This window comes from Typopeltis vanoorti, chromosome 4, assembly GCF_054136105.1.
Source record: "Typopeltis vanoorti isolate ZY-2024b chromosome 4, IOZ_Tvanoo_1.0, whole genome shotgun sequence".
Taxonomy (NCBI): Eukaryota; Metazoa; Arthropoda; class Arachnida; order Uropygi; family Thelyphonidae; genus Typopeltis; species Typopeltis vanoorti.
The window spans coordinates 76,433,404-76,459,738 of NC_143552.1; the positions used below are offsets into that span (position 1 = coordinate 76,433,404).

General features: G+C 34.5%; 1 protein-coding gene across 1 annotated transcript in view; it reads right to left on the bottom strand.

Annotated features, from left to right (window-relative positions):
- The window catches only part of LOC150107422 (transcription initiation factor TFIID subunit 1-like), a 960,372-nt gene that overhangs the window by 396,924 nt on the left and 537,113 nt on the right, over window positions 1–26,335 (bottom strand). Inside the window, exon 23 of the mRNA XM_090391850.1 lies at window positions 5,649–5,798. Coding sequence (XP_090247976.1) covers window positions 5,649–5,798 — 150 coding nt within the window. The remainder of the gene's footprint in view (window positions 1–5,648; window positions 5,799–26,335) is intronic.

Here is a 26,335-nt window from a genome sequence, read left to right on the forward strand (position 1 = left end):
TTCAAAATAGAGATCCAACATTCAGCTTTTTTTATCAGACCATTTCTTGAAAATGTTTTTCTTTCTATGGTAAAAATTGCCTTTCTCAGATAAAGGACACACATACAACATACACATTGATCTCTTTACTTAAGTTTGTTATTAATATTATTATTACATGACACCTCCAGGGGAGTCCAAAGACTCATCAAGAGGGGCACCTGTTCTACAATTCTCTGTCTCCAACACTCAATTCACCAACTACAACAAACTGCATCTACACCAATGCCATCTACCACCAACTACCACCACCAGTATTTTCACAGACAATCACAAACATCCATGCTCACGGCAGGATTCGAACCCGCAGCCTTTTGGCTGGAGAGTGGATACGCTAATCACTCGGCCAACCAGGCTGGCTATGGGCCAAAGTCACTAACAACTTCTGAGAGAAACAATATGATCAGAAATTAAAGTATACATTTCCAAATTTGGTTTCTTGTAACATACCAACACAGTGAATTCCCACCAAACATCCAGAACAAAGCATTAATGTTATACAGAAAATGATCATTCAATTAGTTGTTAATTTTATCTATACAAATTTTTTTTTAGAGAAGAACACACAACAGTAAACTGGGACAGGAAGGAAATAACACAAATAACAAAAGTGACATGGAAAAGTTACAGAAAGGTAAAGCAATGAGTATTGACACAAAGTTGAGACCATTTGAAACAAGTATATTCACAAGTGCTCCCTACGGATGCAAAACACTGGTCAAAGACTGTGAAGAAAATATTGGCATATGAAAGAACATACTATAGGATCTTAGAAATTGGATGGATGCAAAAGGTAGCAAATGATGAAATCTATAGAAAAGTAAATTAGAAAGAGAAAGTAAAGCAGAAAATAATTAGAAGGAAACTCGACCTTTTTTTTTTGGACATATCTGCAGGATGGATGACAACAGAAAGATCAAAACCTTGATGTTTGGTATAATGGACAGCATGAACAGAAGAGAATGACTAAGACAAGAGTGAGTAGATAATATAAAGGGATGGTGTGGAAAGAGTTTGTATTGTCTTTCATTCCCTTCTGCCCATTACTAGGGCAGAAGGGAATGAAAGAAGATATTGAAAACTGCATCAGACACCAATGAACATTTGACCCATGGGCACTGATGATGATAATCCTCAATTCAAAATACATGTTACCAACAAACATAATATGGACAGTAATGGTACCACTGTTTCTCATACAATGCAGCATAAGTGTTCCTCAATTTGATTCAAATAATTTAAGGTTTCAAACTCTAGATCAAAGAAAACAACAAGCCAAATAATTCAATTGTTTTCAAATTTCAAAACTTGTGGAACAGTACAAAAAATGCATATGTTATAAGTAATCATTTTGATTAAGAGCTACAATGATTATTTATGATAATTGCAATGAGAATAAGTTAATTTTCGGTGAACGTTGTTCAAGATAAAATAAAATTTGAGGAAGAGTGGGGATGGAATCCAGACACAATAGATGATTCTGTTATATAAATTTTTCTGTGAATAATGCTTAATAAAAAAAAATAACGTAAATGTTGCAGATAGATTTATATATTGATATCAGTGAGGTATGCACAAGAAATTATTCATGTAGAAGTTTCTGGAACAGAAATCTACATGGACACTGGAATGTATATATGTATTTATAACGCAATAAATAAATAAATTTACAAGCTAAAACTAACTTTATACAGCCAATGTTTCACCAGCTTAAGTTAGCATTTATCAGAAGAAATTTAACATTCCCAGCAAAGGCACAAACTAAAATGACCTGGAAAACAAGGACTGTCAAGTACAGGGAGGACGACAGTGGTTGCCCTCCCTGCATGTGAAATTGCTGATGGGTAGATAGGGCAGTGTGCCAAAATCTATTTAAAATAATACTGTCCATTCTGTTAAATGAACCAGATTCTTTAGAACTTATACTGCATTACAGAAACTGGACATTAGTCTATCTGATCAAAACTGGGATTTGTAAAGCAGCCTGGCATACCTCCAGAAATGAAGTGATCTGTCTCTAAAAGCATGTTGAAATAGTCCACTTTTTTGGTTCTCCATTCCAGATGTATTTTTTATGTTATTTTTTCCTGACTTAAGTAGTTTTTCCTGTCTGTCCAAAATATTAAGTCCCACATTAGCCGGGATGCTGTAGACACCTGGGAAGGAGAGAGGGTGAGCCCTGATTTGTCTTAGGTAGGTAAACATTTTGTTTAGCGGATTGTATATAGTTTGTATATAGTTTGGATTCTGTATTCTTTCAGGAGGGAGCCCAGTTTATCTATAGTGCCTTTGAGGTAGGGTAAAGATGTAATGTATGTATGTATAGTCTGGTTTAGCAGGTGGGGATGGGGATTTGTTGTTCTTTTTAAGGAGTTTGAAGAGAGTTTTTTTTGTTGTATCCATTTTGCTCGAATAATTTGAGTAGAGCCTGTTGTTTCTGGTGCAGTGTTCATCCCAAGGATGAAATTTGCTCTGCCTTGAAGGCTAAAGTGTTAAAAATTCCAAGTTTCTGGGAAAGATGGTGGTGAATGCAATGCAGGTATCTGCTTGTGTGTGCCTGAGCGTGCATGCATGTGCTTACAATAACTGAACATATGAGATATCCATCTGCTTGCCTTGTAACTAAATTATCCAAGAATACTGTCCAAAACCAAAGGATAAACACAATTTCTGAAGATTACAACGACAAATTCTGATGAATCAGGCTTGTGGCAATTTGTATAACTGACAATTTCAAGTTTGAAGGAAGCTCTTTTCATTAAGGAATAAAGTTGCAACTTGGATGTCTTATAATCTCAAAGACATCATCTAGATGATTTCAAGCAGGGAAAAATTATCGGGAAGCTTGAAAAAGGCTGCAGAATTACTGATACTGCCAGAGAGTTTGGAAAAGTATTGTATCCAGGCTCTGGGCAGCATTTCAAATCAATGAATGTGTTCCAGATATTTGCTAAGAGATCACCCTCACCCTTCCACAGATCATCAAGACAGATTTTTGGTTATAAGAGCAAAATGTAATTGATGTATCATAGCCGGTCAGATTGCAAGACGGTTCCATTCAAGCACAGGTATGCAGATATCTCGATAAACTGTGGCAAGCTGTCTGTGACAAGTAGGCCTGTACTGTGCTTCCCTTTATCCACAGCTCATTGTAGAGCATATTTTCAGTGGTGCTGTATCCATAAAAATTGGACAAGACACCAATGGGTTAATGTACTCTTCATTTCCTCTGATCCTAGACAACACTTGATCTGGTGTGAAAGTGGTACTGCTTACCATCGCAACAATGTTCTTGAAATGGATAGATATGCTGGTGGTGGTGGAGTTCATGGTGTCGGGAGGCATTATGCTTAATGGATGCAATGAGCTACAAGTGCTGGAAAAAGGGACTGTGACTGGTGTTGCAACAAAGGTCTTCATATGAGACCTTCAATGTCTTGTTCGATTATTCCATGTTGCTGTAGGCAAAGAATTCATTTTTATGGATGATAACGCCACACCACATTATACAAAAGCAGTGGGGATACTTCTGAAGACCAAAGATAATAATCAAATCAAATGGCCAGAACGCTCTCCAAATCTCAACCCCATAGGACGTTTGGGACACAACAGGAAGATGCATTGCCATTCGAAATTCCCCCCAGAAGACAAACAAGGCCTTATCCTTTTTCTGAAGCAGGTGTGGGCCAGTTTGTCTCAAGAATTCCTGAATCACTTGGTGCTAACATGGTACGATGTTATGAGATCCGCATCACAGTTTGGGGTATACACATTCCATACTGAAATGTTATGCTGCACAGTTTCTGTAATCACTGCACATTAATTCTTTAATTACGTTCATAGGACCTTTGTAACTTTTGACAAAAATTTATTGCAATTTAATTTGTACGAAATTTATAACACATTTTCTGTGTAATATAATTTATTAGTATGATGGCAATAAATTTATGTCCACATTTGACTGAAGTCATGAAAATGTTTTCATATGCAGATAAAAATGTGGTTCGTCCTTAGCTTTTGGACATCAGCATACTTCAACCATGGTTTGGACTTGAGGGAGACAAAATTAAGTGCCAAAGATTCAAAAGATTCTATGTATAAGTTCACAATGAGGGAGAAAGTGGGGAGCCCATTGCTATACCTTCAATTTGTTTAAAGAGTCAGCTGTTCCAGCTAAAATACCTTGATTTAAGAAAGTGCTTAAAGAGTTTGCAAATGTTGGAGGGGGGGGGGGGGGTTAATTCTGTCCAGGAGAACTAGAAAGGATGATGCATCAAAGCTTACTAAGTAACTGTTTTCCTCTAATTGAAGGTTTTCTATAGTGGATTTAAAGTGCATGGAGTTATTTTTTTTATGTAAAACAATGTCTTTGTTGTTTGAGTGTGGATGCCAAGTGTTTTGCTAGTTTATAGGTAGGCAATTTATGTCATCCAAGATGGGAGTGCAACAGAGCTCTAGGTTTATGGAACTTTGGTAGTCCAATAGTATTGGTGTATGCAAATAAAAAATTATTAGTTTGGACACAGCTTCAGTTGGCCAATTTGTTTACTGAATTTCTAAAATCTGTTGCTAGAATCCTGAAGCAGATGCAATTTATACTGACATGTTTTCCTATTAAAAAATGCCCAATTTCCTACCTACCACCAAAGATAAACTCCTGTTTCTGTTTCTATTTGGTGTTTGCCACATCCCATTGAAGTGTTATCTTTTTATATTTTTCACAAGCATTTTGTTTGGTAGAGAAGAGACTAAGTGGAGACACTAGTATTATATTCATGACCAGAAGTTGCATAAGTTGGGCCTCCTCATAGAATGGAACTGAGATGGAACACAGGATCCTCTGTAAAGACACGCTTGATTCATATATATGAATGTTTGTTTAAAGAGATCTCCATGGCCTTGTCATTATCATCCTAATTTAAATCACAATGATATACAATCTTGACAAATAATTTGGGAAATTTTGATCCTCAGAAAGTGCAATGAACACGTGTTTTTGTTTAAATATGTTATATCCTTAATATTTCTGTACAGGTTTAATTAGATTGTTGTCATTCTTATGATGATGATGATGGGTGGATATTTTCTATCTGAAACATCTGATTTATATTATCAATATTATCATTTTGTCATTAATCTTAAATTCTGTTTAGTGATATGTAACCTTAGCATCCCATGGTCAGGCTCAAAAACCCCAGATCAATTAACATTCAGTTACATAATCCTTTTTTTCTCAGTTATCTAATCTTTAATCCACCCACAAAAGGTTTGGTAACCTGTATGGCTAAAATATTTCTAGGAAGAATCATCATAATGATAATTATTCTGTCCCAACCGAGGAACGATTTAATTATTACTTGGTCTGAGGGTTCACTGTGAGTAAGGAGAAGGTCCCTCCAAGAAAGTTTTAGTAGTGCAGATGGAACAAACTGCCTGCAGAGAGAGAGAGAGAGAAGAGAGAAATGGATAGATCGGGACCATAGAACACAATTGCTCATATTGTGATAAATAACATTTTTTATGCAGATAATTTTATGAAGGACTATAAAAAGAAAATCAAAATCATTGTGTGAAAGTTATACTTTATGAAAAATATTAATGAAACTTGCCTTAGATTGTTGAGGTTTATTAGGAACTCGAACATATGAAAACCCTTCTCCACATCCAGTAGGATCAGCTACACCAGTCAACTGGAGCAAACACTTGCCTTTCATTGCAGAAATAAATGCACGGGACGTATTCCAAGGCGCAGTTTTTACCTAAAATGCAGATCAAAATGTCAGGTTCAGGGCACAAAAATCCAAATGATTAAATATATAAAAAAATATTCTTAACTACCCAACTAGTCATAAGTTCAATGTAATACATGCATTGCATACTTATCCTAAAACAAAAAAACCATGATGATGAATTCCATTAGAAGAGGCATTACTGTGAAAATAACTGGATACAAAATTAAAGTTATTAATCATGTCCATTATCAGATGTGTTAATCCATGTGAAAATACAAGGTGTATGATATAATTCATGTGATGGTATAAAGTGTATGATAATATAAGGAGATGGATAGATCCTTGAATTACTAAGCCTGGTCATTTTATTAAATAAATAAACAATTACAAAGTATTAAAGATAAAAATATTGTGATGTAAGATGCTTAATGGAATGAAAGAAACGAATTAAGCAACTATTTAATGCTTCCAATATTTTATCTCTGTCAAAGACTTCTTCAGGGAGTGTAATATAAATTTCAACACACACACACACACACACACACACACACAGAGAGAGAGAGAGAGAGAGTAAAGTGAAACTTAGCAGACTAACGTATAGAGTCCTATTGAGAAATAGTATACAGGCACTAGTAAGAAGCACATATGCTGTAACCCAGGATGCCCAAGGATTACTGTTGTCCATATTTTGGAATATTTTTACACAACCATATTTATTTTAGGATACTTTTTAAGGGCAACTGCAGATTCTAAAAAAAGCCTCTCATATTTGATATACTTCAATGAAGCATTGTAGTTTTTACCTATTTGATTCAATTGGTCTTACCCGAGACCTAGTCTGCTAGACTTAAATGTCTGTAGTCATGATTAGAGATGGAACTTTTATGTTCTTCCATGCAGATTGTTTGCTGATTTCCCTGCAGTAAGCCAATTTGCAGAAACTAGAATTAAGGAAAGGAAGAGTTGGTTCTTAAGGGACCCAGTTTCAAGTGGGATGTGACGTATATAATCAGCACTGAGATTATATGTTTTAAAAATCCTGGTTATTTTATCTGATGTATCCTGGAGATAGGAAATAGCAACTGCATTACTATAACTTTTATGTAGAAAAGGTCAAGGATTATGGGGAGAATTATGTATTTTGTTTTTCCGTTGGAATTCAGATAAAAAAAAAGTTGTAGCATATATTATTATTATTATTTCGTGACACCTACTCTACAACTCTCCGTTGCCACCACTTCATCCACCAACTACACCGAACCGCTACTACCATCATCATCTACACCAGTGTTTATCAACGTGAGGCAATTTGAATATTTTGGGGGGCAATTAGAAAATGTACATGTACATATTTTTACATATTTATATTATACTTTTTCAGAACTTGGCTGATTATTATGCTGGGGGGGGGCATCAAATTCTTTGAGACGTTAAGGTGGGGCATGATCCAAACAACGTTGAGAAACACTGATCTACACCAAAGGCATCGTCTACTGCCCACGACCATCATCACTAGTATTTTTATTTTATTTTATTATTATGTTTTTAATTTATTTTTTGCCTGTAAATTGTGTGTTCTGAAGGCTGATTTTCTGTATGTCTGTATATATGATTAAGTTAATCTAGAAAATTGCCTCACTGGATTTTCTGTAAGATGAAGTATGGCTATAAAAGGTGAGTTAGATATTTAGCTAACTTTTGGTTAATTTAAAAAAGATGGGAATAAATAATATCCACTATGGGTTAGATTTATTAGGTCAAAAATTTTGGGTAATTTGCATGTTTCAGGGGATTGGGGGATATATATGTTAAGGATAGAGATGTTATTTTAGTGGACCATGAAATAGGATTTAATTTTTTTTTTTGTTATGTTTATTTTTTCTGTAAGTTAAAGGGGTCATAATCTAAAAGTTTTTAAGTTTATGGTTTCTGAACTGGACATTCATTTTACAACTGTATTATTTGCTAATACTGAAGAACACAGTGGTATTACCTCCATTGGCTCAAGCAATGACCCCCCTTTTTTTTTAATCTTTACATAATTTATAAAAAGAAAAAACTTGGTTGCTTAGAGAGAGATTTTTTTTTTTTTTGTGAGGAAACTTACAGAAGGATGATATGTGTGCTTTGTTCGCAACATCTGAAGGTAGGTTGTGAATGCCACATTTTATAACATGAGGTCTAATGCATAGACTTGACTAAGGCACAACTGCAAAGCTGTGGCCAAAGCTAAGAATGCTGATGGCTACTTTGTTAAAAAGATTGGTAGAGCTTCTGCTACTAATGGCTCACAAAAAGTTAAGCAAGTTTGAGTGCAGTTAGTAGTTGGAAGAGGTTCAATCGCTCGATGCTGTTGGCACACTCTCCCTCGATGAGTTTTTGGACTCAATAAAGTTTTTGGACGATAATAATAATAAAATATTTTAGAAGAATAAATGGCAACTTGAGCAGGATGAATCTGCAGCTGGGAATTAGAAGTGCGAAGCTTGTCATATTATTGATGCTTTTTTTTTTTTTTTCAAAAACATTTTATGAGCTGATTAATCACAAATGTTAGAGAGGATGCTGCAAAGTTCTGGGTTCAGAATGGAAAAGAAACTCTGTGTTGAGAACAAAAGATGTTCTCAACACAAATACCAATGCTTTTTTTTTTGTTTGTTTGTTTTCATTCTGTAGGGATTCAAAAATCAACCAAACTTCAATACAGATTATGTGAAACTTTCCAAGATGTGGGGAAACAATAATTCTTACACTTCATGCCAAACCTACCTGCTAGTGCCCAGAGGATGACTTCCATAAGACATTAGTCCTGTCCAATCTTGTTCAGAGATTCAGTCTATTCATATTGTTATCAACCTACCTTATAAAAGATTCAGCAAATCTGCTGTAAGCATTAATAGCCTCAGTCAAGTTCTTATGCTAGATCTTATTTCATATAGCACACAGCATCTTGCATCCTTTATTGCCAATGTCTGGATCAATATAGTAACATCTTTACACATGCTTCATATCCCCCCCCCCACACACACACAACAACAACAAAATCAAAATTATGAGAAACAATAATTTTTAGAATCCCCACCCAAAAACCAAGGCTGCCTACTAGTGCTCACACAGGTAGCCCATCTCAGAAACTTAGATTTTCAGTATAATCTATTACTCTTATTTTTTGTACAGTTTGTAACAATTCTTATACTGTATCTCTGAAGATGTCTCATGATGGAGATGAAAGTTCAACCATTATCCTCCGTTTAATCTCCTCGTGCTGTCATCATTCCATTAAACATAATATGAGCCTTGAAAAGCATTACAATGAGATATGTTCTGATGTTTCTTCAATATATAGGGAATAGAAAATTCTTTCATTATCACAAAGGTCTAGAAAAGGGATGATACTGTTCAATGGTATGTTGATTATGCTGAAATGCATTCACTAAAAAGCATATTAATTTTTATCTGATTTAGTTCTACTTGAAATTTGGTGTTCTTTTGAGAAAATGGATGTACCCAGTATTTAAGTTCCTAGTACATAGAAAACCAAACAGATCTGTTAGAGCAGTGTGTTATAAGTGAATATAATATTAGAACAATAACCTGCTGTCAGTTTCTTTTCAATAGTGAACCTGATGAAACTATCTATAATACAAGATTACATTATATATTTTACTTATATATAATTCCATGTGATCTATACTTTGAGTTTACTTAAGTGGAATTTACTCACATGGAATTAATCAAATAGTAATTATTTCAGACTTGCACTATACAGCATAAATATGATCCACAAAATGAAGTGAGATACATGGCTGTGAGAATATAATGATAAATTTTCAGTGTTCTATGATGTAATCTGCAAGAGTAGAGAGATAAATAAAACTGCCAATTGCAGTTCCATTAATTTATTTACAGATTCTACTTTTCTTAGAAAAACAGCCTGGAAAGTGATTAAAATTAAATGGGTCGCCTATTACTTGAAATATTTAAGCACAAACTTCAGAATGTTCTATAATGGTACATTTATGTCATAACCCTCATTTTTGTCAGTGTTCAATTTGCAATATGTTTTTATTGGTATTATTTTTATTATTCTCATTTTTATTCATTCTACAGAAGACAGTTGTAATTTTGTAATGATTGTTTATATGCCATGTAAATCTATAGGCTTCTGATATTTTCCTGCTGACATCAGAGACCATACTACAACCACCGTGATTAAATGTAGGCAGATTGCAAGAGCATGAGTGAAACTGTATAAACACAGTAAGCATATCCTGTATGTGTATACTTTTATTATCACAAAAAACTGCATTTAGTATAGTTGCTTTCATAATAATCTTGTAATATTTTCAATTTACTATTCTTGTAATTTATTGCAATTTGTGTTCTTTAAGAGGGAACAAACAAAATAGATGCTGCAGAAGTTATTTTAAGTAGAGAAGGATTACAAAAGCATAATTATAATTACGACTCTAGAAATTTACTTGCTCACTCACCACAGGGAAATTATCAGAGACAAGTGATGAGTGAATTTTCAGCCAGATTCTGAATGCATTCAAAATATATAATTTCCTTTGCATAATTTACATTTCACCCATTTTAAAACATCATTTCATTTAATGTCTAGTTATTTCATCAGAGGTGGTTACCAACGAATTTATTATCATGCTCACACTGAGACAGTTGGAACTCTCTCACCACTATCCTACCCATCTGGTGGGGCAAGAAAAATAACACCATGCCAAGTAGGAATTTTGTGCTTGTGAGGCAGATGTGCCACATATCATGATGGTTCTTTGATTGTAATCAAATCTGCATGGGAGGGGAAGAAAACTAATGTGTTTGCTTTAGGATATATTAGAATTAATAAAAGGTGTAAATATGTGAACCATGATTAATAAGCCATGTGAGAATGTGAGAGAGAGAGAGAGAGAGAGAGAGAGAATGTGTGAATAGAAATACTTTCATTATCGACAAATGAATTATTAATAATTAACATTTATAATATTATATGTGTGCCCTATAAGTTGCTGGGTGGAGTGAATAACATCTGATCCCATAAACTCTAGACACAATGATGGTATAAATAAAAAAAACTTAATGAGGAGAGTGAAAGAGACTTGCTTGCAAAATTTAAATAACAAACCAATAATAAGCATAGCTGTATACATTGGTAGTTCAGTAAATAACTACAGGGAGGGAACTAATCCAATGAACTAATAATGCTAATCAGACAACTCATTTAAGCATGGTAGGAATGTGTGTTGATGGAGCAGCAAATCATCTTGTAAAATTTGTTGTGTATGTGTATTTATTTCTCTATTTTATTTATATTTTGCTTGGTTTTTGAGGAATTTTTCTTTATTTACTGGTGATCAGTATACACTTTTTTTTACACAATAATATATAGTCATCCCTCGACTAACGTCCTTTCGAAGATATGTCCGTGACCCCATAAGAGAATAAATAACATTTTCGGCTATACTTTTGAACAAGCGAGCATAAGGTAAAGCATGCACAGTGGCAACAGTGTTTTCAGCAGCAACCTCCCTCGACACGTGTCTTCAATAGTTCCTCTATTAATTTTGTGTTTGAGAAATGGGTTATTTGTATATTTATCGTTAAACATTTTGCGATGTTTTGTGCAACACATGGTCCCCTACACACACAATCAAAAAACCTAGTGAAGAATCACAGAAAACGAGGTGAGCAATTGATCTTGAAACAAAGTTGCAAGTTATAAAGCAATATGAAGCTGGTAAGCCTGTCAATGTAATTGTACATGACTTCGGATGGTCTCATTCTACAGTGATGACCATTTTGAAAAATAAGGATAAAATCGTAGAGGCTGTGAAAGGATCTGCTTCCATTAAATCGACGATAGTGATGAAGCAATGTCAAGATCCTATCAGTGATATGGAAAAGCTACTTGCATCATGGATAGAGGACCTGAACCAAAAGTGCATACCTCCTAGCACTGTGACCATAATCGCTAAGGCACTGTCTCGTCAACATGTTGAAGGAGAAAGCTGAATCCGATTATGATTATGAATTCAACACTTCTCCCGGTTGGTTCATGAGATTTAAGCAGCGTTTTGACTTGCATAATGTAAAAATGTATGGGAATCTGCAAGTGCTGAGAAGGCTGGCAAGGAGTTTGTGGGAAAATTGGATAAAATTATTACGAAGGAAAGTTATTTGTCACAGCAAATATTTTTCTGAGCGGACATTCATCCACAAAAAGCTAAAATTTATATCTAGTTTCAAAGCTCTTAATGCCCGTATTATGATTCTGTTATGAGTAATGTGGCTGGATATAAACTGAAATCATTTGTGATATGGCACAGCAAGAATCCACGAATCTTCAAAAACATTAGGAAGCATTTCGTAGATGACTCAAAAATTGTTCAGGGATGCCTTAATCAACTGTCATGCGAGTGAAATAAAAAGCTATTATGTGAAAGAAAATGTAGAATTTAAAATTTTATTAATTCTAGATAATGCTCCAGGTCATCCGTCTTATAGCGGTGATCTTTACCAAGGTCAAGGTCATGTTTCTCCCTCTAAACACTACTTCATTGATCCAACTGATGAATCAGGGAGTTCTTGCAGTGTTTAAGGCTTATTATCTATAGAGAACTTTTTCACAAGCCATTTCTACTACTGAAGGAAATGACCAGACTCTCATGCAATTCTGGAAAACATTCAATATTTATCATGCTATTAGAAATATTGCTGTGGCTTGGGACGAAGTGACCTCTCAATGTGTGAGTGGCATATGGAAAAAGATATTAAAAAGGTTTGTGCATGATTATGTAAAGTTTGTAATAGTGGGCCTAGCAAACAGCATAATTCAACTAGCAAACAACATATTTCAACTCATAAAAAGTTCCCCTGAAGAGTTGGCCAACGAACAATTGGTCGGACTGGAGGAACAGCTGTTGTAGAAGAGGAAAAATGAGAAAAGGAAGAGGGAAAAGAGAAACAGGAAGAGGTAGTTAACCAATTTACAGTGAAGGGTCTTGCAGAAATGTTCTTTTCAGTTAGCAATGTTCTCAAAATGGCTGAAGACATGGACCCCAATGTTAAACGCTACTTAATAATAGAAACGAAAGTACAGGATGCATTTGGTTGCTATGAACAAATGTATGATGAAAAAAAGAAGAGGAATAAGCAAAGCACATTGGACATTTTCATCAAAAAAAAACAAAGGTTACACCAGAAGAGCCACAGCCTGATCGTTCACACAGGAAGGTAATGAAGATGTGATTGTGGAGGAAGATTTGGGTGAATATTCTACTGTTTTATAATGAGGTTTAAAAATTAAAATTACAGTATACTTATTACGGTTATGTCCCTAACCCCTATAACTCTGTTGATTTAATGTATTGACTTACGTCCTGCCAGATGGAACGGAACGCAGACGTAAGTTGAGGAATGACTGTATACATATATATATATATATATATAAAATTTCCAATCATTGTCAGAATTCCCTTTTGCAAATCCTAAGTTCATGTACATAATTTTATTTTTATTTTATTTATTATTTTTTTTGTCAGTGGCTTAATTAAAAATAGATATCTTGCATATTCTAATATTCTGTTGGAGATCAACAGACACAGTCCGCTTCTTATAATACATAGAAGAATTCATTTTTTTATTCAGGAATAGAATGAATATTTACTTACTATATCTGTTCTTAGAAAACTGGAAGCATTCCATTCCCAACAGACACTATACTGAGAAGCAAGAAAAAGTAGCGGATTTATTGTATTGCCAAATACAGTATGAAGACATTTACAGTCTATGTACTATATTTAGCAACAACCTAGTGTAATTAGAGACAATTGGAATGACACTTCATAATGAAAAACACTTCCATCCCACAAACACTATGCTGCATGCATGCATGTAAGCAAAACAGATTTACTGCAGCACTAACAATGTATCTAATTAAACACATTTGTTCTAACATCCTCTTTAAAATTTTCAGTTGCAGAAAATATGTGGAACAGCTGTTTATAATTCAGTCACTGAGTACAGAAAGCACACAATTTATGTCAAAGAAATTTTCTAAAGCAAATAAAGATGAATATTCTTCTTCGTATCATAGAGTAGATATTAGGAAATATTCCTCACAGAAGTCTTCCACTCAGTTCTTGAATGACAGTTTGCTTTCAGCTATGTAAGTGAAGCACTATTCCAACTTTTCATATTGTCTATCCAGTTTATTCTAGGTCTGCCTCTTTTTTTGAGTTCCTGGAATAAGTCCTTTAAGAACTTGTGTTAGTAGACAATTTGATCTGCTGATATGACCAAAGCACTTAAGTTGTTTCCATCGAATCATAGTTGTGATATTATCTCTTGGACTGGTGAGAGAACTGATTCTTTGTCTTACTTCAAAATTTGTGATGTATCTGGTATCTAATGTCACTGGTATCTTTAGGAGTTGTCTATAGCACCTTATTTCAAATGTCAGCAACCAACTTTATAATGAGTATAATAGATTTAGTTTAATCCTTTATCCCAGTGAGAGCAAACAAAGTTTGCGCCTGAAAATATCTTCAGGACTAAATATAGTGTTGTACTATCTTATCCAGTAAGTAGTGCAACACCAAGGCAACTCGTAGCAAAGGTGGAGCAAGCTACCAGGCACTTCTAACCCAGTATCTCCCATAATGCAAAACACATTTCCTATGTGGATATGTATATACTGTTATGCATTAAAGGGATTGGCCATCTACCCAGACTAGTTTTGACCTTTATTGAGGTCTCTTCAGTGGGAGCCAGGCCCAGAGCTGGAGATACCAGGCAGAAGCAGTAGCAAGTCATCTGTGCCTATGGGAGTTGCCAAAAGGTTTATCACCTTTTTTAAAAAATTACTCTGGATTTAGAGAAAGATGTTGAAAATTTATTTATCACTAGGTTAGACTATAATAGATTTAGTTTAATCCTTTATCCCAGTGAGAGCAAACAAAGTTTGCGCCTGAAAATATCTTCAGGACTAAATATAGTGTTGTACTATCTTATCCAGTAAGTAGTGCAACACCAAGGCAACTCGTGGCAAAGGTGGAGCAAGCTACCAGGCACTTCTAACCCAGTATCTCCCATAATGCAAAACACATTTCCTATGTGGATATTTGCATTATGGGAGATACTGGGTTAGAAGTGCCTGGTAGCTTGCTCCACCTTTGCCACGAGTTGCCTTGGTGTTGCACTACTTACTGGATAAGATAGTACAACACTATATTTAGTCCTGAAGATATTTTCAGGCGCAAACTTTGTTTGCTCTCACTGGGATAAAGGATTAAACTAAATCTATTATAGTCTAACCTAGTGATAAATAAATTTTCAACAACTTTATAATGAGGTTTAAAAATTAAAATTACAGCATACTTACTACAGTTAGGTCCCTAACCCCTATAACTCTGTTCATTTAATGTATCGACTTACGTCCTGTAATTCCTCTTGATTTTAACCATCATCGTCTTTTAAGAGGATCATCCATTTCACTTCTGTATAGAATACTAAATTAATTCTTGTGTGTCAATATGAAAAGTGTAAGCTTATTTGTCCACAGTGGTATTATTTTTTTTCGTTGTTGTTTTTGCAATTTTTGTTCTAATATCCTGTCTTGATCTTCCTTCTTTATAAAAGATATTGCCTAGGTATTAAAACTGATCAACTTCTGCTATGGGTGTATCCTCAAGTAGGATTTTTTCAGTTTCTGCTACAACACTCTTCTTGGTCCGAAACACAGATATTTGTCATTGTTTTTGATTTATTACCAAAGCACTTAAGTTATTTCCATCAAATCAGAGTTGTGATAATTGAACTGGTGAAAGAACTGATTCTTAGTCTTATTTCAAAATTTTGATGTGTGATCAGTGTATGTATCTTTAGGAGTTGTCTATAGCATCTTATTTCAAATGTCAGCAACCACTTTTCATTTTCATTATGGTTAGCTATATTTTTAAAGAGTGTAAGATAATTCTGTGGTGATTTCATGAAGATCTGAATTATTTACCACTAGAAGATCAATATCATCATCAAACCTTCGACAGTTTCTTCTCCTTTCTCTTACCGTTACTCCAATATCACAATTCTTCAGGATTTCATAACATTGGTGATAATCTGAATCCATTTCACTCCATGCTCCATTGGAAATGTAGTGCTGTAATTCTCTTGATTTTAACCATAATTTCAGAAGATGAACGCAGGTGTGTGTGTGTGTGTGTGTGTGTGTGTGTGTACACATATGTAACTTGGAATAAGTGTATTGCATTTGATGTTTTCGAAATTAAGACATTTCACGAATCAAATTCTACGAAAAAGTTGCAACTAACAAGCTGTATAAAAGCGGCATATGTATACTAAAGCTAGTTCCTGCTTTCCACATATACAGTCGTGCAAATGTGTTTTAAAGAAGTTTTATTTCCAATCAGGAAATAGTATCTTATGTATTTACAAAGAAAGTAAGTTATTAAATTACTATTAATTTAATAAGTTAATTTCTTATATTTAATTTCTTTAATTTAATAAGTTAATAATTAAATCCAATTTCCTTAACTGACCTGACATGTCAATTAAGGAAATTGAATACTTATATAGTTAGGCTTCTTTTAGATGCTTCTAAAGATATTTCAAATAAAGATTTATTTGTCCATTATAAAAAAGAAAATTGATAAAAATTATAAACCAAAAGGGGCATTGATTACTGCAATTCCACTACAAGCTACAGGGTACCCTGATACATTAGAGTGAAAGTGAACAGGTTATTCTTGCCTCAATAGCCCATAATGTGTAGTGCATTCCCTTTCAAGCCAGGAAACAAAGTCTGCACATGAGGTATCTTCATCACTATGCTAGTAATGTGAATATTGAACAGTCTTTATATACAATTAGCCTAGTCATTAAGATAGCTTACATGTAAACTTTGTTTGCTTACAAAGAACTTGTCATTGGTTAGTATGCATTGGAACAGATGCAGCAGGTAACATGCTGGGAGAAAATAATGTGCTAGTGGCAATATTTAATGGTAACATGTCAGATCATCAACACACTGTATTGCACATAATTTGAATCTGGCTGTTTTAAATTCTATAGAAGATGTTCCTTTTTGTTGCTGTAACTGAAACAGTAGTAAACAATTATACACCTTTTACCAGAATTCACCAAAAAGAGTGAAAGAATCAATAAAAGTAATAGTCCAGTCATAAACAAAAATCCTGAAGTTCAAATATCGGCCTTCAGTAAAGTGAGTGTCTAACACAGTGGGACACTGACCACACTTGTTAATAACTACTCTGCAGTGGTAATGGATTTGGAGGAATAGCAATGGAAAAGGGAATGATGTTGCAATATCAAAAGCTTGTTAAAGAAAATGAAGACAAGACAATTCTATTCAGATAAATGCATGCAGAGAGCTATCCCAGTGTTGAATAAAAAAAAAATCTAATAGATAAAGGAATAATGTATATAAAAGATACTTCAAATTTACCTGACCCAAAGATCGGGAAGATTTTGGAAAAGAAGAAAGTAAGATTTTGGGTAAATATTTCAGCAAATATTTTGATAACAATAATAAAGAAACAATTTTAGTATATTTGATGAACAAGTGGTAATGAGTTTAAAGTTGTGGAGAAACATTTAAACATACAAGTTCTTTATAGAGGAATAATGAGTAATGAACCTGTCCACGCGGTTAGCCTAGTGGCTTTGTGCTTCGTAACTACATGCTTGGGGAAGGAGTGTCCCAAGTTTGAGTCCCAAGTTCGATTCCCGTTGTTGGATTCTGAATGAAGAGAAATTAAAGTTATTGGTATTACTTTCAGAATCCAACATGATCTTCCATAACATAAGCAAGACTTGTAAATATTGCTTATTGTTTGTCTCTTGCTTAAACTGTATTACTCATATAATTGCTCTGTATTTTGTCAGTTATTAATTAATTATATAATTTTAGGATATGTCATAATAATGAAAGGACTCTGTAGTAAATGCCATTTATTTTATTACTTTATTCCTAATTTAATATTATGAGGAATTGTATATATGATTAATATGCCTTATGTGAATTATAATATTTTCATTTTTATTTATCACTACCAGTATGTAAAGGTATAATGTTATGCAATATTTCTGTTTTTATTATATTTTTTTTTGTTACTATGGAGACGGGCTAGAAATAGCTAGCGCGTGCATGGATCGCGAGATATGGTATTCAAAGGGAGATGGAATTGATATGAGCTAGACTGTGAGAACAAGTTTTGGCGGGAAAGAAAGTGAAGGTATATAAGCAAAAAGCGAGAGTATACAGGGGATCAGTAGACCAGAAGCATTCATGATAGTGTGATGAAGAAAGAGGAGGGAGCACTCACGACAGTGCGGAAAGGCAGGAAGCTGGGAGCACTCATGGCAGCACGGAGTAAAGTAAGAGGCTGTAGTAATAGGAATTAGGTGCTGTAATTAGATTAAAAAGAGATGAGAAGATAGCTTATTAGCAGCACGGAGTAAAGTAAGAGGCTGTAGTAATAGGAATTAGGTGCTGTAATTAGATTAAGAAGAGATGAGGAGATAGCTTATTAGCAACACTGTGTCAAGTAAGAGGCTCTAGTAATGGGAATTAATTAAGTGTTGTAATTAGATTAAGAAGAGATGAGGAGATAGCTATTTAGCAGCACGGAGTAAAGTAAGAGGTTGTAGTAAGAGGAATTAAGTGCTGTAATTAGATTACGAAGGATCGGGATGTAAATTGGCAATTCAGAATATTGATAAGGAATTCTAAAGTTATGACAAATTCCAGAGCTTTTAAGGAAGATTAGTGAAAAGCTGATTTTATTGCAAAGTAGTAAATGAGGAACAAGTGAATTTTCTAGTGAAAGTGTGTCTACATTTGTGATGCGCAGAGATTAATGATTAAGTTATTTTAAAGAAGATTACTTTTGAAATGTGTAGCTCCAGTGTGATAGTTAACTAAAGTTTTAAGAGTGCCTCAGTGAATACCATGAGCAAAGGATTTATCCGGTAAGAACTGTCCAATTTTATATTACTTCAGTGCAGAGATGTATGTATAATTCCTCCTCTTATTCCCCACATTAACTATAATATTTTTTGCTGAAATCAGCCGGATATGAAGTATAAAAGTGTATACTCATGAAGCAGTTGTTGCTACCATTAATGTATTGAGACTTTACTGACAGTGTGATAATAGTAAAATTTGTTACTAAGAGATTTTGTGATATTGAACTCTATTAAAAGTTATTTTAATATTGTGAAAGCTATAAATCTGATAGCAGAATGCCGATAGACTGAATTTGTAAGATATTATGACCAGTTAAGCTAAGACATTTATATTATCTTGTTCTCAGAATTGAGTTTATATGTATAATATATTACCCAGAATTCAATGTTTTGTTTTGATGATTTTAAAATTGTGTTTGCCTGAATCTCCTTTACTGCACCATTCATGAAATTATCAGACCTAGTGGGAGCTTCAAACATAAGAGATAAACTCGGTCTACGTAAGAAATAATATTGATATAAATTTAGTTGATGTTTGGTTTCACTACATTTCATTAGACTAATCTAGATATAGAGTGGCGCAGTCTAAAAATATAAATTTCTCTATATTTAAGTTAGTAATCAACCAGCAACTTATTACTTGTTTAAGATGGCGGATCAAAAACAAGGAAGTATGATCCAACACCGTCGAAGACGTGAGGAACTTGAGGATCTTCAGCCATAGCCAAGTTAGTCGGTCTAGGGCAAGGGCTATAGGGTTTTTCTGCCATTTTTCATCCCGCAAGCAGGCAAACCACCCCGTGAACATACGCTACTACAGTCAAAAATACCCCCCCCCCCCCAGGTCAGTTGGGAGTGGTACTAACAAGAAGTCGCATCTAAGTAACACGCAGACCCTGCATAGGAAGAGGGAATAATGCGTAGTGAAAGAAGAATGAGTAATGAACCTCTGTAGCATAGTCAGTATAGACAAAGCCTTTGGTTGGAAAGATGTGGGTTCGATTCCCGTCCATTACGTGAGGAACCTTTATCTGGTCTCTTTTGACTAAAGGTGAGTTAGTCAGTCTCATATGGAGGTAGAAGGTTTTTTCATCCCTCGGAACAGGCAAATCATGAACACACAGGGATCTACTACATACTTAATCCCTCATTAGGAGGACTAAACTCATCCTAAGGGATGGGGAAGGAAAAGGGGGAGGGAGACTCCATACAAAATAAATAAATAATGAGTAATAAGAGTAGGTTACAATTTCTCTTTAAACTGCTTGAAGTTGTGAACCAACAAACACGTCATCATGTGAACGAGTTTTTAGTCAAACGAATCTAATAAAAGGCAAGTTGAGGTCATGAACAAATCTCCCCCCCCCCACCCTGAATGATATATTGATGATACATATGAATGCCCCTGTCTGCATGACTTGTAAGGACACACCCCAGGATATATGAAACCCTTATGTAAGTATTCGTGGCATGCATTTTATATCACATTGGAAGGAAAGAATATTTCTGTAAAATTACATTTAATGTGTAGTAATGATTATATAATGCATTACTTTATTTTGTCATCATAGCATTTAGTTTATTAAAACATTATTTATAGCAATATTTATATAATATGAACTGATACCTTGAGTGGGTAAAATTTTTTTGTGGCTAGTAGATTTAAATTATATTTCCCGAACCCTAATTATAATAATAATAATTAATATCTAAAGGGCATAGGTTTTAAACTATTCCAACAGCCACTTATGACCCATTAAAAAAAAATAAGCAACAGATGTAATGGATGAACCATGTAGATTAATTGTTTAGATTTAGAATATGCCTAGTTTCAGTGAGTTTACTCTTCATGCATTGGTTGAACAGGCTAGCCAAGCCGGGAACATCACTATTCTACAAGTATGAACCCCCAATGTTGTGTGAATGTTTGCAATTTTCATTACACAGTGTGAGATCATTGTCATTCTAATTATTGAAAGTTTCAAGTGGCTTCAAAATGAATGTTTAGTCTGTAAAGCAGGTTCTGTTTATCTAATCTTAGTCTTACTTCTTACTGTATTATTGTGTGTGTGTGTGTGTGTGTGTGTGTGTGATCCAAAAATATTTCTGTTACATATGGAGGCTCCAAGACCGAAGTAGCAAATTATTGATTGATCATTTCAGGAGTGATGGTCAGGTTACTGGAAAAGTTGGTTAAACGCGCAAAATTTAGGAATGAGTGGCAGGGAATGCGATAATGTATGGGGTGAGAATGATTTTGTGAAGGACATGTCATGCCTCTGTAATTTACTGATTTTTACATTATAATAAAGTGACAGCTGAGTTGGATAAGGAGAATGGCTACATGATGATACTGCTGAACTTTGCAAAAGAATCTCCAGTCACATGAACTCTGTTATTTTAAAGTGAATTAAATGGGTATTTTATGTTGTCTCTGAACTTATAGTTCATGTTGGAGCACCTTAGATCAGAATGTATCTTTTGATTGCAACTTTGTTTTTTAATTAAAAATATAATAAAAATTTAAAGAACTGATCATATATATTGCCTACCTTTGTTGTGCTTTTGGCAATAATGATCTTTGAAATATGGAATGGAGGCTGCAGATGGTGATGAACGAGTAAGAAAATTATTATATTCATTATGATATAATATCATACTCACAATACTCATTTATTAACTTGTGTACTGGTGAGATATGTTCTGGCACACTATAATCTTGGTTATGGAAACCTGTGCCATTCAAACCAAACCAAATACTTGGGATTATCCTGACATAAAGTCTCTCTTGGTATACAAAGCATTTTGTAGATTATCACATCATAAGTTATGTACAAGCTGCAGAGGATGGAAATAAATAGTATACTGATTAGCTGAATTGGTGGTTGGCTCTCTCTCTCTCTCTCTCTGAACGATACCAGCAAACTGTGTATGATGGAACAGTGTCTCAAAAAAGAAGGATAACCAGTGGAGTGCTCCAGGGTTCTGTTCTTGGGGCCCCTTCTGTTTAAGTTGTTTGCCAGCCTGGTTGGCCGAGTGGTTAGCATATCCACTCTCCAGCCAAAAGGCTGCGGGTTCGAATCCAGTCATGGGCATAAATGTTTGTGATTGTCTGTGAAAATACTAGTGGTGGTTGGCAGTAGATGATGATGGTAGTTCTGATTCGTTGTAGTTGGTAGACTGAGTGGTGGAGACAGAGTTGTAGAGTAGGTGCCCTCCCTCAATGAGTCTTTGGACTCCCTGGAGGGTTTCACGTAATAATAATAATAATAGTAATAAATGTTGTATCGTGTGGTCTTACTGGGAATCTTCAGTTGTTTGTTGATGATGATGTAAAGTTGGGAAGAATTAAAAGTAGTGCTGATTATGTTAATTCCCTTCTGGAAGATTTGAATAGACTTTTAATTTGGACAAAGAGTGGGGTTGTAGTTTTAATATTTAATAAGTGCAAGGTGTTGAATTTTGGAGTGAAGAAATATAAGGCTGTATAATATACTGACAGTGCTGTACTGTAGGAAGTGGTGGTTGATAGTAGAGTAAAGTTTAAAGGGCATACTGCAAGTGTTGCAAAGACTGCACATTGTAGTGCTGCTGCGATACAAAGTACTGTAACATGTAGGCATAAGGAGGTGGTTGTGCCACTGTATAAAGCACTGGTCAGTACCACACTTGGACTACTGTGCTCAGATTTAGTCACCATGATTTCAGTGTGATGTAAAAAAATTGGAGAGGATCCAGAGACAAGTGATCAAGGTAATATCAGGACTATGGAATGCTGGCTAAGTAGAAAGGTTGAAGAAATGTGGATTGCAGAGTTTGGTGGATAGGAGGAAAAGAGGTGATATGATAGACTTTTAAGTTAGTGAGGGGGGATTTTATCAGATTAATCAAGAGAGGATTATAGGAACAGAAGGCAATAGTGGAAATGCCAGAGACCATCCCTGGAAGTTATGTAAGAGAATGATGAAGAGGAGTAAAAAATGTACTCCATAATTATATAAAGCACATTTTTTACATGGAGATTTGTCAGCTCATGAAACACATTACTGGAATATGTTGTTAATGCAGAGATTGTTGTGCGTTTTAAGATTCAGTGGGATAAATATCTTGTCATTTGAATGATGCTCCCATGATGGTTTGCTGACTTCTTTGGAGGGTGTGATAATAATTATAATAAACACATCACAACCATTGCCTCCTTCGGCATCCAAAACAGCTATTAACTCTATACAAATCACAAATCTATCCTTCCATCAAGCATGTCCACACAAATTATTCATAGACAATTCATCTTGAGAAAATTCTTCACAAGAAAACTGAAATAATATTGTAACGATACACATATATGAAAAACAAATATATTTCATTCTGCATTTTTTATTTAATTTGATTTTATTTAGCTTTTTTTTAAATATTTTTATTCTGCAGAAAGTGAAATTAATATTTTGTATTTTACTAACCAGTGAGTTCCACAATTTCTGTTTAAATTATTTCAGGAAATTACAACATATGTAAAATTCGATGCAGTAGAAATTTTCCTTTTTCACTAACTTTGTATTAATGCTGTAAATAAGCCCATGTATTTAACCCCAAGGAATTAACATGCAAGATTGTACAAAAACAGAAAATGTCTAAATTGTAAGGTTCTAGGGCAATTCCTTAGAAATTGGCATTGTACTGATGTCAGGTTTCTATATCATGTAAGTGAAATTTTAATGTGCTCAGAGTCATCCTGATACCACCTTCAAGGTCATTGGTAAAAGGGCGGTATACTTCTGAAGTAGTACCGCCTTTTTTGAAAATACGATTAAGTGAAGGTCAAGAGAGATTGTGCAGGAATGTTCAGGGGCCTCAACCCTTTATCCAGAGATCAGAGAAAATTGTATAAAGGTTATCTAGGAATGAAAAAAAAAAAAAAAAAGAAAGAAAGAGAGAACTTCAGAGTTAGTTGATTCGCAGTGTCTGTCGGTCCAGTTGAAGTCGCGAGGGACGGCGACGGGTGCCGAGAAACTACCGAGTGAGAAGAGAAGCAGGACCAGCATGCATTGCCAATAGGACAGTCTGCTACGTGCCTCGATTGTCGGGTCCCTTCGACCGATTCATAGACAATAAACATATATTTACTAATATTCATTAAGTGCCAAAATACGCAGGAAGCAAAATTTGTGAACCAACATCAATGTGTGATTTTTTTCAATTAAAATATAAAAAATAACAAATCATAATAAGTCATTAGCCTCCATATACAAATAGACTAGTCATGGAGATGCTTCACATGCAAACTTTGTTTGCTTGCACTTGGATAAATGATTAAACAAGAATATAATTTCTTGTCAAGTTTAATTTGAGTGTAAGAGGACGATGAAATAGCAGAGAGAAGCAAGAACAATTTCCTCTTCAAGGTCCATGTATAAAACTAGACTGCTGCGATTTGTATTATTATTATTATTATTTGTGAACCAACACCAATGTGTGATTTTTTTCAATTAAAATATAAAAAATAACAAAAAAGAAATAATAAATAATAAAAATTAAATATAAATTAAGGGGATAAAAATCCCTTGTTGTTTTAATCACCTTAATTTCTATTAAGGTTGCCAGAAAACTAGCCGTTTGGCTTTTTATCTTAACTAAAAATTAAATATGTTTCTTTTAAGGTTACATGGTGATCAGCATTCATATTTCCGAATTTAGGGACACAAAATGCACGTGTTGAAATGATTATTTTATTTATTATTAATAATGTTTCTTTTAAGATTAAAAAAAAAAAAGAATCACTTAGTCTTAATAAATTTTAAATTTGTTTTCATCATTTAGCGGGCCCCCTCAACAAAACCTACGGCCCCCAAGGTGGCCTCGGCCCCACAGATGTAATCAGATTAAGATAAAAATAGTTATCTATAGATGAAATACTGGTCTTCACCTAATTTACCAATAATAGTATTTTATGAAATGAAGAAATGTTAAAATTGATATTTGATAACCATCAACTTCATGATTGAAAAAAAAAAAAAAAAAAAAGTATTGGTGCATGCTACCAAAGTGAAATACATAATTAATTCTCTTGGGTTGGAGAGCATGTAAATTAACTACTCGCCCAATCAGGCTAACAATTCCAACTACAAATACTTCTGATTACAGTTTATTTTTGAACTTAACAAGAGAATTAATTATGTATTTCACTTTGGGAACAGTCATTAGCCTCCATATACAAATAGACTAGTCACGGAGATGCTTCACAAGCAAACTTTGTTTGCTTGCACTTGGATAAATGATTAAACAAGAATATAATTTCTTGTCAAGTTTAATTTGAGTGTAAGAGGACGATGAAATATGCAGAGAGAAGCAAGAACAATTTCCTCTTCAAGGTCCATGTATAAAACTAGACTGCTGTGATTTGTATTATTATTATTATTATTAAGTGAGACCACCAGGGTGTCAGGGATTCATTGAGGGAGGCCACATACTACATGCACCAGCTATTATACTTATTCTTGAATTCAATCACTGTTTGCACTCACAACATCTAATGGCAATCCACTCCAATCACACACCACCCTATGAGAGAAAAATCTAGCCCTCATCCCCTTATTAGCAGCATTCATTCTCAGCTCCAAGGATGTCCTCTTGTCCTTTCCCCACCCTCAATAAATTGAAATCCTGTATGACCCTTTCAAAAGTTTGTAAGTCTCAATCATATCACGCCTCTTTCTCCTGTTTCCTAATGTCTGCAGGCTACAAATCCTCAATCTGTCTTCATAATCAGTATTTCCACAATCCTGATATCATTTTTAACACTCTTCTTGGCACTCTATCTAATATATCAGAATGACAAAGGAAACCAGCAGACTAGACCTGTGAACAATAGTCCAAGTGAGACCTTATAAAGAGGCAAAATGACATCCTTATTTTTATATGTGAACGTTCATTTCAGCATTGCAATTATGAGTTGTATTTGCAATTTTTGCAACATAGTTACTGAAATTCAACATCCTATCTACTAACACTCAAAGATTACCTAGCCTCATCTGTTTCTTCAAGCATAATCCCACCAATATAATATGATTTCTAATTCCTGCACTTTGACATTGGATTTCTAATCATGTCGAAGTGCAGGACTGTACATTTATTGACATTGAACTGACATCCATTTTCCCATGCCCACAATTCCAGCCTATTCAAATCATTCTGCAAGTACTGTATTCCTGCAGCATTCCTGATTACGCTACCTATCTTTGCATCATCAGCAGATAGTTGTATGTCATTTGTAAAATCCTTCCCAATATCATTATTGTATAGATTGAATAACAGTGGACCAAGCACTGTTCTTTGTGGTACACCACTGGTTACCTTAAATCTTGTTGGCTCACATCCCTCACATACCACTTTTTGATATCTGTCAGTCAGCCATCCTCTTATCCATGCTAATATTCTATAATCCAAACCCATATTCTCCAATTTATGCAACAGTCTATCATGCTGTATTCTGTCAAAAGTCTCAGAAAAATCCAAAAGTATTGTGGTGTGTCCATTCCCCTTGT